This window comes from Aulonocara sp. 'chitande type north' Nkhata Bay, linkage group LG3 (assembly GCF_057382095.1).
Source record: "Aulonocara sp. 'chitande type north' Nkhata Bay isolate Kocher_YH1m ecotype deep benthic linkage group LG3, A_spYH_male_GT1.1, whole genome shotgun sequence".
NCBI lineage: Eukaryota > Metazoa > Chordata > Actinopteri > Cichliformes > Cichlidae > Aulonocara > Aulonocara sp. 'chitande type north' Nkhata Bay.
This window is the reverse complement of record NC_141346.1, coordinates 27,901,842-27,919,932: the sequence shown is the minus strand read 5'-3', so window position 1 is coordinate 27,919,932 and position 18,091 is coordinate 27,901,842. Positions and strand designations below refer to the sequence as shown.

Here is an 18,091-nt window from a genome sequence, read left to right as displayed (position 1 = left end):
CACCATCTACATGAATCTGCACTTGTGCATTTCTAAGGGAATTCCCAAATAAGATAATTTTAGTTTTACTTAGATTTAGCGATAGTTTGTTCCTGTTAAACCATTTTTTAATTTTGCACATTTCTGAAGTAATTGTATCCAGCAGCTCCTTTAGATTCCCCCCAGAACAAAAAATATTTGTGTCATCTGCAAATAATACTAATTTTAATATATCAGATGCCTTACAAATATCATTTATATAAATAATAAATAATTTTGGACCCAGTACAGAGCCTTGTGGAACACCACAAGCAATGTCCAAGCATGATGAGGAATGGACACCCAGCTTCACAAATTGTTTCCGGTCACTTAAATAATTTTTCACCCATTGCAGTACAACCCCCCCTAATCCCATACCGTTCCAGTTTATTAATTAATATGTCATGATTGATTGTGTCGAATGCTTTCTTGAGATCCAGAAATACTCCAGCTGCATACTGTTTCTGATCTATAGCATTCGTAATCTCCTCAATTGATTCGATTAATGCCAGAGATGTTGATCTTTTTGATCTGAATCCATATTGACTGTCAGAGAGTAATTTATATTTATCTAAGAATTTGTCTAATCGTTTATTAAACAGGTTTTCTAGGATTTTGGAGAACTGTGGTAGTAAAGAAACAGGCCTGTAATTTGTGAAGTGGCGTCTATCCCCGGTTTTATACAGCGGCACAACTTTAGCTATTTTCATTTTGTTTGGCACTTTTCCCGTCTGAAATGATAAGTTGCAAATATATGTTAGAGGTCCTACAATTCCTTCAATGACCTTCTTGACGATTTTCATGTCAATATCATTACAATCAGTAGATGTTTTATATTTACACATGTGTACAATGTCAATTATTTCTTTTTCCTCCACTGGTGTGAGGAACATTGAGTTAGGGTTCCTATCAATCAGGTTTTCACTACAGTCTACTGATGGCAGTGACTCAGGAATTTGTTCTGCCAGTTTTGGTCCAATATTTACAAAATAATGATTAAAGCTGTTGACCTTATCAGCAGTGTTTTCCATAATATTGCCATTATCGATAAAGTATTGTGGATAACTTTGTTGTCCAGAATTATTTTTAATGATACCGTTTAAAACATCCCATATTCCTTTCATATTATGTTTATTGTTGTTCAATATTTTACTATAATACTCCTTTCTACATACACGTATAATATTGGTCAACTTATTTTTGTATTTTTTATATTTATTTTCAGCATCTTTTGTTCTTTGTTTTAGGTATTCCCTATAGAGTGTATTTTTCTTTTTACATGCATTTTGTAAACCCTTAGTGAGCCATGGTCTATCTGAATATTTGTGCTTTCTGTTGTATTTTATTGTTGGACAGTTTTTATCGTACAACTCCATGAATATTCTTAAAAATATGCCATATGCAATATCAATATCAGCTTCTTTGTACACATTGTCCCAGTCCTGATTTAATAGATCGTTCTTAAATGCAGTCATCGTTTCTTCCGTCCTTACACGTCTGTATCTCAGTTGTTCTTCATGCTGATTTTTCTTATAATTAGTGTCATAAACTGCAAAAACTGGTAGGTGATCACTGATGTCATTAATTAATAATCCGCTCACAATGTTGTTTTCCATATTGTTAGTGAAAATATTGTCAAGTAAGGTGGCACAATGTAGTGTAATTCTGCTAGGCCTGGTTATTTTAGGATGTAAACTCAAACTGTACATAGTGTTTAGGAATTCGTCGCTCATTTTATGCTTTTTTGGATTCAACAGGTCAATATTAAAATCACCACAGATAAACATAACTTTTTGATTTGTTTTAGAGAATATTTCCTCTATGAAGTCATTAAATACTTGAATACTAGAGCCAGGTGTTCTATATATACAGCTAATTATTACATTTTTTTCTTTTTCCTTATAAATTTCAATTGTTATACATTCTAGTAAATTATCAATTACAGTTGTCATACTTTCTACCACCTTGTAGTTTAGGTTTTTATCCACATACACAGCTACTCCCCCTCCACTCTTGTTCCTTCTATTTACAAAATTCACTTCATATCCCTCCAGTCCAAAGTCCATTCCTTTTTCCGCATTGATCCATGTTTCAGAAATGGCAATAATTCCAAATGGATTTGTCAACTCATTTAGATATTCCTTTATATTGTTGAAGTTGGCATACAGACTTCTGCTATTAAAATGGATTATTGATAATTTATTTTCCGTGTTGATGGTGTGCTTAAACTGTTCATCAGTGAAGTAGCAGCAGTTACAGCTGATGTTGTAGAAGAAATTATTTTCCGGGTCTATATCCTTTTCTAAGTCTAGAACATTATGGTCTGTGTATCGAAATGTTCTCAGTTCCAGATTATCATAAAGAGAATTCCAATGAGTCATGTTGATATTGTTGCCGGATGCAGATGAAGTTCTTTTGGACTGTGCCATGTGTTGTGTTGTGTGTCACGTCACATGTGTATTCATACCTCCAGAGTAAGTTGACCTCAGTATTTGTCCAGCTCTTCCATATTTCTGATGACCAACACTTTGGCTTGTTCCGGTGTTCCATTGAGTTTAATGAATACTTTGCAGTTGGTGGTCCATGTATTTTGAATTTTTCCCTGTTTCTTCAAGTAACGTGCTTTCCTGGCAATGTCCGCATTTCTTTTTATCAGATGTTCGTTCATGAAGACATCGGATCCTTTCAGTTTCTTTCCTTGTTTTAACAGTGCTGTTTTCTGTTTTCTGTTTGCAAATCTCACAATGATGGCTGGTTTGTCACTGTCATTTTTTCGGGGTAGAGGGTGGCAAGCCTCAATGTTGTTATAATCCACTTCCACACCTTTGGACCGTAGAAAGGTAACCACTTGATACTCCGTGGAGTTGACATCTTCCTCTCCTGGCCCTCCTACATTGTCAGTGGCGACCGCCCGGGCGTATGACCGGGGTTTGATGCGAAGCCCCGTGATGATAACATCGTTCATCCGGGTGTACTGCTCCAAATCCGCCACTCTGTTCTCCAGGTACGCCAGCCGCCGATCCTTCTCGGCGTTCTGGATGCGGAGAGCCTTAACTTCCTCGACCAGGTCCAGGATGGCTTTCTGCTGCAGTTTGACAGTAGAAATCTCCTCTGTCATAAACTCCAGCGACTTCTTAATATCGTCTCCTTCCTCGGCTGACAGAACTTTTTTCGGGCCCATGCTGAGAGACGCTCTTGTAGCTTTGCCGTGACGACCGGCTAGCTAGTTGATGCTAGCGTCCTTCCTCTCACTCACCGCTGAATGCCTAGAACTGAGGGGATTGAACTACCAGAAGGCAACATTGCAGACATAGAGGACAGCTACAAGTACCTGGGGATCCCACAGGCAAATGGAAACAATGAAGACACTGCTAGGCAAGCAGCAACCACCAACTACCTGCAGAGGGTCAGGCAAGTCCTGAGGAGTCAAGAACCAGATCCAGGCTATCAACATGTACGCCCTGCCCGTGATCAGGTACCCGGCTGGGATAGTAAGCTGGCCAAAGCAGGAGATAGAAGCCACTGACATCAAGACAAGAAAGCTCCTTACCATGCATGGAAGGTTTCAACCCAAGTCCAGCACCCTGAGGCTGTACGCTAAGCAGAAGGAAGGAGGCCAAGGACTGGTGAGTGTCAGCACCACAGTCCAGGATGAGACAATGTACATCCACGAAAACCCTAACAACGATTAGAGGGGTTGTTGACTCCTTCTCGATGTGCGTAAAACAAGGCTGTTTTCTTTTAGGGTTTCTGTTTTTCTGTCTATTGAGCGTTTCTGCTAATGCTCCCCTGTTGTAAAAGAGATGCTAAAAGAAGAAAACTCTTTCCCACACAATACCTCTTCCGAGGGTGTTTTAATAAAATTATTTAGGCCTGATTTCTGAATACGGGCGCAGCACTTTTTTCACTAAGGGTTATTTTGACACATACGAGGTGACCAGCCAGTAGGTTACAAGCAGATACAAACTTCTTCTTTTCATTACAAGCGCTGGTGTAGCTTGCCTCCACCCAGCACTATATAAATGCATTCCGTTACTAGTCGGATAATCTTAAAGGTTTTTATTTTATTGCGTCTGTAATAAGATTAAAATAAGAAAGCAAAATAAAACCGCTGTTGGAAAAAATAAATAGCTCTTTACCGAGAAAATGGTTATCACGATCATTGTCATAATACTGGAACATTTGAACAGAATTCAAACTATGAGTTTTTTTCTGTGGAAAAACTAACTGCCGCGATCATTCTGTCTCTTGTGAGTACAAGAAAATAATTATTATAATATTATGTGTTAAATTTGTTTAGATCAGAGGAATAGGGAAGGATTTGTCTGTGTGTTTCATTTTGGCTTAGCTGTAGCCTGAGAGTGTGTAATTGTTTAGAGGGAAAGGAATTTATTGACACTGGAGGTCTGCTGTCATAACAGGAGACAGGAAGCTACAGTTGGGGTTGCTGATGCTGATGCTTGTACCTTTAATAAAAACAAATTAATTGTTATAAACTTAGAAGTAGGTTTGCAGGAGACTCTCCACCTTATCTGTAAATGTAAGACAACAAGAGGCCAATGGCCCAGTGGATGCAGAGTGGCGGCCTCAGTGTTTGTAATATGTTAACTCTGTTTTCTATGTTGTCTAAAGTAATTTGGTGTAGATTGAGTGAGGAGATTACTTTTATGACTGGCAGGAAGTCACATACACTGCTAGACATTTTATTGTATTTTTACATTAACTTAAGTTACTGTAATTACTGATCTACAGTATCTTTACTGTTGTGATGTTTTACAGTTCAACCACTTTACTGTAAACATATATTACAGTATAACAGCTTTACTGTAAACGTGGTTTACAGTTAGAAAGACTTACCGTGATTAAGTTTTATAGTATCACTGTACTGCAAATGTGGTTTATGGTATAACACTGTAATTGTGTACAGTATAATTTGTTTAGACTGTAATTGTGTTTTACAGCATATAAAATAATATTAACATTCATATTCAATATAAGAACATTTACAAAAAACAATATAATTCAATAAAGTAGTCTCAGAATAGTGAATTAAACCAACATTTATTGTTGATATTTTTTTTTAACAAGAAAAACATTTTTCAACTGAATAAAAACAATGCCAATAACCAAAATAAATAGAAGCGTACATGAAAACTACACAGTCCTTCACCTTTCTGTCTGATTTTTTTTAAGGAAAACAGTTTTTCATTCCACTAAAAACAGGACAAACCCACCAGCATGAACATTAAATAAACTATTACAATTGTAAAACAAAACTCATTTACAAAATGTAATAATTATCAGTGGGTCCCAGGAAATAGAATGTGACATGGGATTTAGATTTCCGTTACCAGGATGGTCGGGTTCAGCGTAGTCTTCATCACCACCTGTCAAAGACACATCATCAATATTCATGTTTGCTCAGGTTATTCACTTGTTCACATCTGTCTGAGATCATTCATACTGTTGTATGGATGTGTGTACAGTATGTATATAATAGGGGTGCAACGATATTCGTATCGATATTGAACCGTTCGATACAGTGCTTTCGGTTCGGTACGCATATGTATCGAACAATACAATTTTTTTCAATTTTTTTTTTTTCAATTTTTTTTTTTTTTTTTTTTTTTTTTTTGTGTCCCGTTTGGATCTATAGCCATCAGAATTGTTGTCTTGAGGCCAAGAAAGATGCCAAGAGGATTTATTTTAAGTGGATCATCATATTGGTCCATTTGATTGACCTTTATTATAATTATGAATTTATTTTATTTTCAGTTGCAAACGGGACAGACATGACTGTGGGATAGGACAGGGGGAAAGAATGAAAGAAAGAGGGGGAGAGAAAGAAAGAAAACCAAAGGGGAGAAAAAAAAAGAACAATACAAAATTTGTAATTTATTTTATCAACTTTCCTTCTGATGATGCTGTCTGTGTTGAGCGCTCAGTGAATCTGCATTTGACTACTCCGCCTAGGCTCGAGAGTGCAGCCTAGGCGGAGTAGTCGAACGCAGATTCACTGAGCACTCAACACAGACAGGATGGTCAGAAGGAAGAGCGCAGGGCAAGCTAGCGAGACAGAAGTGGACCTCCCCACCCTCATTCAGATCTGGCGTTTGGAATTATTTTGGTTTTCATGTGACGTATGACCCTGAAGGTAAGCGAGTCATGGACTAAAGTAAAACAGTATGTTGGATGTGCCATGCAATGCTCAATTACATGGGTGGGAGCTAGTGTGTTAGCGCAGTTAGCTCATTAACGTGTTGGCCGTCTAGCCCCTCTGTATAGGGTAGCTCGTTAACGGAGATTTGCCGTGTTGTGGCGTTAAGGTTATTTCAACGAGATTAACCTGAAAGCACTAGTGGGAACACAACGAATATGACTGCACATTTACACCGACATCATCCTAGTGCAAAGACAAAAACAAGCATGCATGCTACAAACTTTAGCCGAGTCATTTAGACAGCTGTTAGCACAGGATTCTCCTTATGGAGACCTGATATGTTTAATATGCTGCTGAGAATATAGCCCAGAAGAAACGGATAGTATAGCTTTTATTTTGGAAAGAGACATTTCTCTGTAATAAACTCTCTTTTCCAAAGATGAGTGATTCCTCAATCAGATACAGGGCTCGCAATATCGCTAGCCCGACGTCCCGGGGCTATCTCTCCCCTGCCTGTCGGGCTATTGTAGGAAGGAAAAATATATGTCAATGCTTTTGCATTCTTTCAGAAATGTAGCTGGGTAATTATGTCATTGGGTGAGCCACTGTCAATATGTGACATATTGAAATCGTGTTTGAATTTGCGCTTGTTTTTTTGCTTTCACTTTGCAATCGCGCGAACTGTGTATAGAGAGCGACAGCACTGATCTGTGAGTGATGATAATTTGTGCACCAATTCCTCTGACATCGTCTTATTAATTGTTAGCTTACTATGCAAACATGACAAGTGAAATCTCCCGCAGCTTAAACATGTGAGAGGTTGATCGCGCAGAGAATCGCTGAGCTTATGTGAGTGCGGCAGGATATATATTTCACTACGATGACCTGGATGATTGAGAACCTTCACAGACAGATATATATTTTAGTTCTGCTGAGCCAAATAAGACAGGTCAGGGTGAAGAAGTGACAGCCAAAGAAAAGCTTACCACAAAACGGAGAAGTTATGACAAATCAGACTATAAGGCAAAAAGAAAGTGCAGCTTTATGGTTTCATGGACAAAAGAATTTCTGTGGCTGCAATATGACGAGCTAAAAAACAACACGCACAAGGGTTAGGGTTAAATTTAAAAACTGTACTTTTGTGTTAAAATATATATTTATAATTTTAATAAATGACAAATTAAAAAGGCATGAACATTTTTTTTTGTATCGAAAAAATATCGAACCGTGACACCAAAGTATCGAACCGAACCGAACCGTGAATTTTGTGTATCGTTGCACCCCTAGTATATAATTATCAGCTATGTAAAAGATATTATCATCTCTGTTCTTACCTAGTTGGAAGTCCTCCATTCAAACTCAGAGAGCCGCTGGAGGAAGGTGGTGATCCGAGGGCTGATGCTTGTAACCTTCCTCTTTACGACACGACCTGTCTTGCGGCTTGTACCAAGTTTTGCAGGGCATTTTGTTCCCATGTCTGGATTGATCCTCACAAAGAACCTTTTAACGGAAAAAAGGCTGCTTTAATTTCAAAATTAAAACATACGTTACAGCAATCACCTATATGTTTCTGCAACTGTAGTCAAGCTATCACATATATTTCATTCTTAAATGGTGTAAAGTATTTACCTCTGTATCATCTCCAGTGTGATGGACGCTGACTCCTGATACTCAAGGTTGAAAACGTAGTATGACGCAAAGAAGACAGCAAGGGTGCTGGCAAAGTCATGCATCTGCTCAGGCTCATAAAATACCTTGCCCTCCAAACTGATCATCCAGCGGCTTGCAGACATGAAATTATTCCCTAAAAACAGACAAGAGTCCAATAAGACAATGTGCTCACCCTTACAAATAAGGTTTCCACAAGAATGCTGGATAGCAGGCCTCACACTGTACAAAAATAGAATCCACACGGTTTGCTGCTATTTCTCTTATTATTTATTATCTAATGAAAATTATGATCAATTACAGGAAAAAACTGCCTTATGTCTTTGCATTTTGGCCTGTGCTGAAATGTTAGGTTGTTTTTTCCTGTTGGTCATTGTGTATAATAAATAATAAGAGAAACAGCAGCAAACTGTGTGTATTCTATTTTTATACAATATAAAACAGACAAACCCCTGTTAAGTAAGTTGTTGTGGGTACAAATACCACAATAATTACATAGATTTTTTACAAAAATATTACAAGAGGATTGAAACTATTTACTTACCAAGCGCTATTACCCTTGGTGTGATGGGTAAGGTCATCTCTCTCTCAACAGACATCTTGGTGGAAAAAGCCTTTAAAACACAAAATGAACTGATTTGAATGATGATACCCAAAATCATTGAAATATTTTTCCTTTGTTTATGTTGACAGTATTGAGAGTGCATGTGTAAAATTTTAAATATAATTACGTCAGCCAAGATGAAGATTGAGTCCTCTTTTTCTTGGAAGTACTTCATCAGAAGGAGGATGGCTGCTGTGGCGATCTGGTTGTGGTTCAGCTTTGCACTGTCGCACTCACGTAGCAGATGTTCAATCTCCTTGTTCCACTGAAGTCTCTGGCTTTGAAAGAAGTTCAAAATTCTCCTTCCTTTCGTAAGAAGGGCTTCACTGAGACGTGTCTCTACCTCAATATCTGTGAGTGTGTGGAAGTGAGTGCAGAGGCCTCTTTTAGTAAAAAGAAATGGCCAATGCTCTTGAACCTCACATAAGGTGGGGGCAGGCCAAGAATTAAGCATGTGCCTCTGGTAAATATAAGTCAAAGACATATAAGTATTTACATCTGTTGTTTCAATTGCTTGAGGACCTGCTGATCTGAAGACAGTTGACATAGTCTGTCTTTTTGTCTCCAAAGTTTCAGTCGTTTCTCCTTCTGGTAGGGTTGTGGGTTGCCAGTTGATGCAACCATAGCTATCAAGTTCAGATCTCCCCCTTTTGATGGCAACATCACCCTCATTGTTTTCCCTGGTAGACCTTTTCCTTGGCTGCCGGATTCTGCTGCTGACATTGTCTCTATTTACATGTTCAACTCTTGTTTTAAGCTGTTTGAGTAGGGAATAATAACCACAGCCTAATTGCTCACCTTCTGCAGTCTTATCTGCAAAGGTAGCGGGATACTTAGATACAATAGCTCTAGCTACCTCCCCACAAGCAGCTCTGTTAGGGTTGGGGCAGTGTACTTGCATTCCTTCTACAACAGTCCTAATCATTATTCTCCTGTCTTCTGGGTGAGCCATTCCATCAGTTGCCAAGGCCTGTGAAAGTCTTGTTGGCATCTTCTCCCAGGGAACTGAAAAATTGCTGATCCAGGAGGTGTTGCTTACATTTGGTTGTGTGGAAGGGAGTTGACCTGATGCTTGTGCAGAACAGAGTGAACTACCCTGTAGTGGCATTTGCACAGTTGTTGAGCAGGTGGTTTCAGGTTCCTTTGGGTTGTTTGAAGAGCCAGACTCCACTTGGTCGTCGATATTCACACACACACACATAAACACAGCAGAACAATTCCACATTAACTATGTACAGATGGGTTTTTTGGAGTATTTATTGAGTAATACTCTTATATAAGACACAAAAGCAAGAGTGTTGGAGAAATAATACCAATGGCAATGAAAGCTAGTTTTAGTTTTGAAAGCTATAACAATTTCAAAATAACTCTCAAAATAACTAATTTACAACTATTTTCAAGATAGGACTGCAACCATTTATGACATTAATGCATTCTCACCTTTTCTGAATACTTGAACAAGTCTTCGACTTTGAATTGGTGTCAAGAAAGGCTTGATATCATCAGGCTCAACAAACAGGAGATCTTCTCTGTTTCTAACACCAATAATGTCTGTCAGGTGCTCAATAACTGCCCTCTTTGTCTCTTCATGCAGGTCACGTAATGCCAGGTTAATTTCATGATGTAGGCTGCCGCTGTCCATATCTGCAATGAATTAAGAGGATGATATTGAATGATGCAAAGATACAACGGTTAAACCTGAAGCGATATACACTGGCAGAGGGTAGTAATCAAACAAACTGTCTGCTTGAACACATATGAATCTTTTTTCAGAATTGTGTAGACAGTAAAGTCCAAGGTTGATCAGTATCACAGATTGAAGGATGTCCAAAACAAAGTGTACTTGTTTGTGACTGATGAGGATCACTGAGATTTTTCCAAAGATGTGGCCACATTCATCATGACCCATAGCAACAACAAGCCCTTTGCAATATTTTGTTCCTTTGTAAACTACTGCTGATACCTCTGACGTTGTTTCTTTCATCAAGCCAGCTGTCCTGACAGACTCCTGAATTAGACCATTGTACAACTGCTCATCATATTCACTAGTTTCACCAACTGCTTGAACTGCTGGAGCAAACAATGGTCCACTGCTGAGGTACGCCTGAAGCAGCTGGTGCCTTTCTGCCAGTGTTTTACAAAGGTGAACAAAGTTGTGCAGTTTCCGGGCGCATTCCTTGAAATACAAATGCTTACTCTCGAACCGGAGAGTCCACAAGCGAATAAGAGGCCCAAAGTGCAAAAAGAGGTCACTATAGTGCAGTAAATAGTGATGCTTGGGCTTGAGTGGGTGATTAGGGAAAATTGTGTGTCTTGAATGAACATACTCCTCTGTTATTATCTTAAGGTATGCAATCTGGTCATGATGGATCTTGGGAGCACATATGAGCTCAACCATTTCCTTGAGCTGTAGATAAAGTTGCCAGACCTGACTGTCCTCAGGATTTTTTATCCTGTCACCAACCAACAATGGCAACAGTCGCAACAGACACCAGTTCTGTGCTGCAGAACCAGAAAGTTTTTTGCCACACTCCTTAACCTCACATGGTTTACTGAGACTATCATTCCCTGAGTATTTAAACTGTGTGATCGACCTGTTTAGTTGTGCATAAGTGAAATGCTTTTCCTGTTTCACTAAATGACTGATGTACAATGCCAAGTCATTAGAGACTACACCTTCAAATAAATCATGACCCAAACATGGGGGAAGCCCAGTACAGACATGAAAATATTTCAGAGAATTGAAAGGTGAGTCAAACTTTACCCCCTGTACCATGTCTTGGTCAGTGGTGGATAGCTGTTGTACACTCTCCTTGTGACCAGTGATGGTTCTTTTTGGACCAAGCTTTAGTGGTGTCTTTTCAAAGTCTGTCCTTTCAATCAAGCAGTATCTACAAAAAGGCGTACTACAACTGAAGTTTTCAGTGAAACCACCTAAGCAGTGTGAACCAAGATTATCTCCACAAATGGAAATCAAGGCCGCTTTGAGGGTATTTCCATCATCTGTCTCAATCCCTGTATCTTCTAGATCTTTAAGGTCTGTGATAATACTTGAGAAAACTTTCTCCTGACCAAATGTCTTGAAGTCCCTTTCTCTGCACAGCATCACCAACTGCATGGGATCAACTGAAGAGCGATTGTGTGGCTGGACCTCACCTAGACTCATGTAAACCCCCAAAACTTTATGTTTTTTCTTCCCTGACCCAAGAGGATTCACAACCTCAAATCCATCCTGGTAAAGGATGATGGACAATGAAGAAGGATTGTCTTTTAACAGAGCATTTTCTTTTACATTTCTTCCATCTACCACATCCTCTACAACCATGTTGGAAGAGGTATGATTTTTGGATTGGTGATATTGCTCTTTAACACTTGACTGTCTAAGGAGTGATTTTAATGTCTCTTTGATGGAAATGTACTGGCAAAAGCATTCCTTTCCAGCAGCATCACTTCCCAGATAAATCTGGGTGGGTTCAACATAGTCAAAATACTGCTTGTAAAATGTTTTCCTTGTTTTGTCAGATCTGAGTATTCCTTTGTTGTATATTGTGAAGACATCCTCTTTAGAGAGATTTTGAATAATCATTTCTATCTCAGTTTGTGGTATGTCTAGCTCAGAAAGCTTGCCCTTCAACTTGTCAAAAACATCTGCCATAGAAGTGCTATGGACATGCAGAAATCCATCAAGAATACATTGTATTGTGCTCGCTGGCAACAGCATCTTGGCTTGCATTTTCAGGTAGAAAAGAGCCAAATTATGTAAAAATGTCTCTTGTTGATTATCACACTCCTCTAGATGATCACATGGAGTTGGAGTCAGATTCTCCTCAGAAGGCTGAGTACAGTCTATATTTTCGGGGAGAGTTGACACCTGAGTTGTTATCACCGGCTTACATGTATGTTTCCTGGATAAATGTGTGGCAAAAGATGAGCGCACTCTGAAATGTTTGTGGCAGTCATCATAAGGGCAGACAACTTTCTTGCCATCTTTAATATGAAATCTCAAGTGAGTGCATAATGCTGAAAAATTCTCTGCCACATAGAAACATGCCTCAACTCCACAAGCAAGATTTCCTTTAAAATGGGTGTGTTTAGTCTGAGCCCTGCGATAGCAGTGGTTCCTGTGCATATGGGATCTGAATGCAGAAAATGTTCGATAGGAAGAAGGACATTGCTCTATTCCACATGTGAATCGATAATTAGCTGTGTGTAGGGCTGCCACAAACGATTATTTTGATAGTCGACTAGTCACCGATTATTTTTGCGATTAGTCGACTAATCAGATCATCATGCATTGGACGTAAAACTACAGCTTATTGCACCAGCAGCATCTGCTCTTATATAACTATCATTAGCTTACAGCTTTAAGTGTTTACGGTATGTGCTAACTAAAAATAAAGACAAGATGATAGTTTATTAAATTTTAATGAAATTTGCAGATTGTTTCGGTGGAGTTTAATAAACTCCTTGCTATCTAAAATATAACGGGACACCGGAGTATATTCTCGAGCATCTCACACTTCTGATAATCAGTTGTTTATTCAGCTGTTTAAAAACTATAACTTTAATCTCAGCCAAACCGATTTACTCAGGAACAAATAAAATATTAAAAAAGCCAAACAACATTTTTAAGTTATCTAAGTGACTTATATATATTTAACCTGAGTAGCGACAGACTGCAGTGGGTTTGAAAACGATTTGCCGGTGAGCCTGTAACCCCGGCTAGCTATCGAGCTAGTGGGTAACAGACGTCTCCGAAAACGTCGGAGTGCTTTTGAAAATATGTGGTGTCTTGATAAACTGAGCAGATATTTGAGGTTTACACAGCTACATTCTCACCTGAAAATATGTTAAACGTTTATTTTGTGACCCAGAAAGAATAATAAGAGTAATATTAAAACTAACTAGCTGCCGCCATTGTTGTAAACTGAGCTGGGCTGCGCTATGAATTCTGGGTCAGAGCTTCTTCTTCTTCTTCGGGGTTAATGGCAGCTGGCATCCTTGTACATGCAGTGCTGCCATCTTCTGTGTCAGGCCGTTATTACACTCTTAAATCCTACTGCTTACCGGTATTCCTGCGTCTTTTGTGATCTTACAAAGCTTCAAACGACACGTCGACTATTAAATCAGTCGTCGACGATTTAGATAGTCGACGTAATCATGACTAGTCGACTAATCGTGGCAGCCCTAGCTGTGTGCTGATGTTTCTTCGTATGATAACAAAATTGTCTTAATTCTGAACAAAAAACACCACAAAATTTACACCTGTACATGGCTGCATGTGTCTGAATTTGAATTTCCAAAAAAATGTTGTCTACCTTTATTCTCACTAAATATGTCTTTTTACCTGCTGTTTTGTCTTGTCTGTCAAAGAACTGAGGCTACATCACACTGCCAGCAAGGGCAGGAGGACAGCAATGCACCACACTGGGCGGGAAAAGACAGAGAGACAACTGTTAATTTAATGTTGCATTTATTTAACCCTTGAAAAATATATTTACATAAGCAAATAAAAGAAAAAAAACACACAACCCATCTTTTCCAGAATAATTCAACTAATTCCCTTTTGACCAACCTAACACAGACGTTACATGGTTTTCATATGAAAAAGACCCTGGAAGACGTTGTATTAAAGGAAAAAAAACATGCTCCCCTTCCCACTTAAAAAAATAATAAATATTAAACTTAGGTTGGAGTTCCTCGCGCCACCAACCTAACGTTATATTAACTTTTTAATGTTGTGTACTGCAGCTCACACAAAATTAAATAAAGCAGGCTAACCTACATGAGCAAGCTCAAAACTGGATAAGATTGTTTTAGCAGTCTCTAAATTTCCAAAAAAAAAAAAGTTGTCTTACTTTATTCTCATTAAATGTGTATTTTTACCTGCTGCTTTAGCTGAGGCTAAATGTCCCACTGTTAGCGTGGCCAGCTTCTCAATAGTCATAGAACAGAAGCGCAGGAGGACAATGCACCACACTCGGCGGGAAAAAGACAAAGACGGTCGTTGCGCCTGTGTTCCTCGCCCCTCCCCGTGGAAAATATATGTCTAAATATTTATTTGAATAAGAAAAGAAAAAAACACACACAACCTATTTTTTCCAGAATAATTCAGCTAATGTGCTATTTCGACCAAGCTAACACCGAATTTAAGCCCCCCCCCTCCCCCACACACACACAAAAAATATATATGCTCTTAAAAATTAATAAACGAGTATGTTAGGTAGGAGAGTCCTTTGCATTACCTTATGACGTCCCGTTTGCAGTTTCCACACAGAGGTCCAACAATAACGACGTGCAAAATCTTTTGTCCTCTCGAGCATATCGTAACGAAGAGTTAACAAAGTTGGCCTGTCTTTCCTCTCCTGTCAATCACTGGATCACAGGTCATGTCAGTCAGGATATGGAGTGGTGGTTGGTAGAGATAGGTTGGTGGGCGGGGCCAGCATGCATTCAGTGTGTGTTTCACTAAGTTGGGTTGACTAGTTCCCAGAAGAGTTCTGTACATGTAAATGAGCAATTCAGTTACTGCTCGACTGAGAAGCCTCCGCCAAATTATTACAATATTCTCCACTGACTGAAGTTCGCCTTTGGCAACGCAGTGGCAAGCACACATTTGCAGCAGCTGTGCATGTGCATACAACTGCATGCAGCTGTGCACAGAATGATCAGAATTCTTGAACCTTACACACAGGCAAGTCCCCTAAAAAGTCAAAACCATAATACTTTCACTGGTATCATACTGACAAATGGCATAGGTTGGAGGAAAATCTGGAAATGGTTGGCAGTGAAAGAGTTAAAATGTAATGCACTATTGCAACCAACCACTGAAAGAGTAAAAATACACAAACAGTATGATGAACCATTCAAATCACATAATACAGTAGCACTACTGCTAATGTGTTAACGGTAGGTATAACTACTACCGCAATTTTAAAAAATACAGTAAGTAAATGTAAAAAACGTTAATATACCCATAATGCAAAGCAAATTACAGTAATTAATTGTAGAAATGTTTTCAGGTAAGTTACTGGGCATTTTGTGGTATTTTACTGTGAAAAATACAGCAAAGGTTAACAGTGTACACAGAGAGACACACACAGTGCTTTGACTGTTACGACGCACCCACATCTACATGCACACTCAGTCACGTGCACTCACATAGACATACGGGTACGCGCACACACAGGCACTCACGTGCTCGTGCATACACACACAAACACAGAGTTTGCAACACACCATGGGGTTTTATGATGGGGTCACATCTATAAAGCTGACTGTAACAAACAAAGGAGTGAAGATCTGCAGAGGGACACCGGCCTTGCACGTCTTCCAATCTATCATCACTAAATTCTAAAGTTTCATTCACAGCCATGTCTCTTTCACAGCCAGACAGGAAGCTTCAGTTCTTTTTTTTTTTTTGTCGCCACACATTCAGCTAATTTGCATACTCTCTCTTCTCAGAAGAAGTTGCCTTGACAAGAGAAATGCATCGTCGGGTCTGCCGTGATATGTTTACAATAAGACTTATGGTCCCGAACCTCTGCGCACAGCGTCTGCAAATCGGGGCTTTCATCTTTACGCAGGACTGTAAGCTTTCATCTGTGAGGCGTGAGCGGTGTTTGTTTTTAACATAGTTCACGGTGGAGAATAGCTGCTGACATAATGTGGATCCGAAGATCCATAATTGGGTTGAAAGTCTCGATAAATGCAGGCGTGTCTGCATTTCTGACGAGAAGCTTCTTCAGCAGAAAAGCAGAATGAAAAACACTGATTTACTCCATCAGAACTAGTTCTTATCACAAGATTATTACAACGCTTGATTCCTCTGCACACTTCATTCACAACACAACACAACACACTGCTCCTCTGCAGCTTGAGGTGACTGAGGTATTTTTGACTGCGAGGAGTCAGATTCAGTATGATTCTGCAGGTCACGTATATATTGCAGGTAGTCAGAGCCCAGAAATGAAAATCAAACTAAACAGTTCGATGTTTAGTGACACATGAGGTCAGACTGTAGATTTTCCTTCTTCCAGCTGTACTGACTGACCTTTGACCTCATGTGTTGATGACTCTTCACCTCTGTCTCCTCTCACAGGGAGAAGATGATCTGCAGGATCCTGCTGCTCATCATCCTCACCTCATGTGTCTCTGGTTAGTTTACAGCTTCACTTTATGAACTCCAAATAAAGCTCAACAACAGATTTGTTCCAGTTCTCAGTGTGTCTGCTCCTCTCTTTCCCTCTCTGTCTCCTCAACAGGATCATTTGTAGTCAATGTGACACAGACCTGCTATCAGGCAGAGGAGAACCACAACATCACACTGGAGTGGACGTTCACCACCAAACCTGACACCTTCATCACTTCACTGAAGATCCGCTGCAGTCGTTCCAGAACTCTCAGTCCTGTATCATGTTCATGAAGGTGTTGAGGTGTCAGAGTCTCAGGATGAAAAGTTTTCAGGACGAGTCCAGAGTGACAAAGACGCCCTCAGAGAAGGACGAATCAGACTTCAACTTTCCAGACTCAGGACTGATGACTCGGGTCTGTACCTGTGTGAGGTCAACACTGATTATGATTTAAGATCTGACAGATGTCGACTAAACGTCAGTGGTGAGTTGATTCAGTGAAAGTTTTATGACATGTTCAGTTCACAAACTTATTTTGGATAAGTTGAAACCTTTAAGGAAATTATAATTTGTTTATTAGGGGCGATCGTGGCTCAAGAGTTGGGAGTTCGCCTTGTAATCGGAAGGTTGCAGGTTCGAGCCCCGGCTTGGACAGTCTCGGTCGTTGTGTCACCCGTTGCCTACTGGTGGTGGTCAGAGGGCCCGGTGGCGCCAGTGTCCGGCAGCCTCGCTTCTGTCAGTGCGCCCCAGGGCAGCTGTGGCTACAATGTAGCTTGCCATCACCAGTGTGTGAATGTGTGTGTGAATGGGTGGATGACTGGATATGTAAAGCGCTTTGGGGTCCTTAGGGACTAGTAAAGCGCTATATAAAATACAGGCCATTTACCATTTTACCATATTTAGTAAATGAATGTGAGAGACTCAGATGTGTTTGTGTCTCTGCAGCAGTGAGGGATTGTCCTGAACCTGAGAGAAAACCTGAGACATAAAACACAGAGAGACGAGGAAGGATCGCCCGTAAACGCATTAACAAGCTAACTGCTCTAACACGTTAACGCCGTCAAGCCCCACACACTGGGCGATCCGTCATTTTAATGAGATTATAACTGACAGCACTAATTATCATGATTATTATTATTATTTCTAAAGCTGAGTGTATTTATATAGAAGAAAGTGTTAACAAGCTTAAAGGTTGATTTGAGCAGTAAATAAAAGGGTTAAACACACAGTATCGCTCTCAAACAGCTCCTCTTCCTGGAGTGAAGCACAGCCTGATAACCCTCCCTCTTCTTCCTGCTCTTAAACACAGCACCTCCTCTCTGTCCACGTGTTTCCTCATTCCCTCCCCTTCAGATCTGCACTTTGAAGATGGGTGTAACCAACATATGGTGACGTGTAAGAGCTGACAGGCTCCATTCACTGCAGAAACATGTTGTTGAGATCAGAGCTCAGACTAGTTTCAGTTATAAGGAAGAGAAACTCACACAGTCAGTGACACTGAGAGGAGAA

At 39.7% G+C, this 18,091-nt stretch overlaps 2 protein-coding genes across 2 annotated transcripts; both read right to left on the bottom strand.

The window, feature by feature from the left end:
• Nucleotides 1–2,098: 2,098 nt before the first annotated feature.
• On the bottom strand, nt 2,099–3,257 carry LOC147334968 (uncharacterized). Its single transcript, XM_086286979.1, has one exon. The coding sequence runs from the start codon at nt 3,197–3,199 to the stop codon at nt 2,504–2,506; it is 696 nt and encodes a 231-aa protein (XP_086143105.1). The 5' UTR covers nt 3,200–3,257; the 3' UTR covers nt 2,099–2,503.
• Nucleotides 3,258–5,200: 1,943 nt separating this feature from the next.
• LOC147334967 (uncharacterized) lies at nt 5,201–10,092 on the bottom strand. Its single transcript, XM_086286901.1, has 6 exons — nt 9,891–10,092; nt 8,578–9,620; nt 8,391–8,460; nt 7,808–7,982; nt 7,513–7,678; nt 5,201–5,405 (listed from the first exon to the last, which is right to left on the bottom strand). The coding sequence occupies exons 1-5, from the start codon at nt 10,090–10,092 to the stop codon at nt 7,513–7,515; spliced, it is 1,656 nt and encodes a 551-aa protein (XP_086143027.1). The 3' UTR covers nt 5,201–5,405.
• Nucleotides 10,093–18,091: the final 7,999 nt, after the last annotated feature.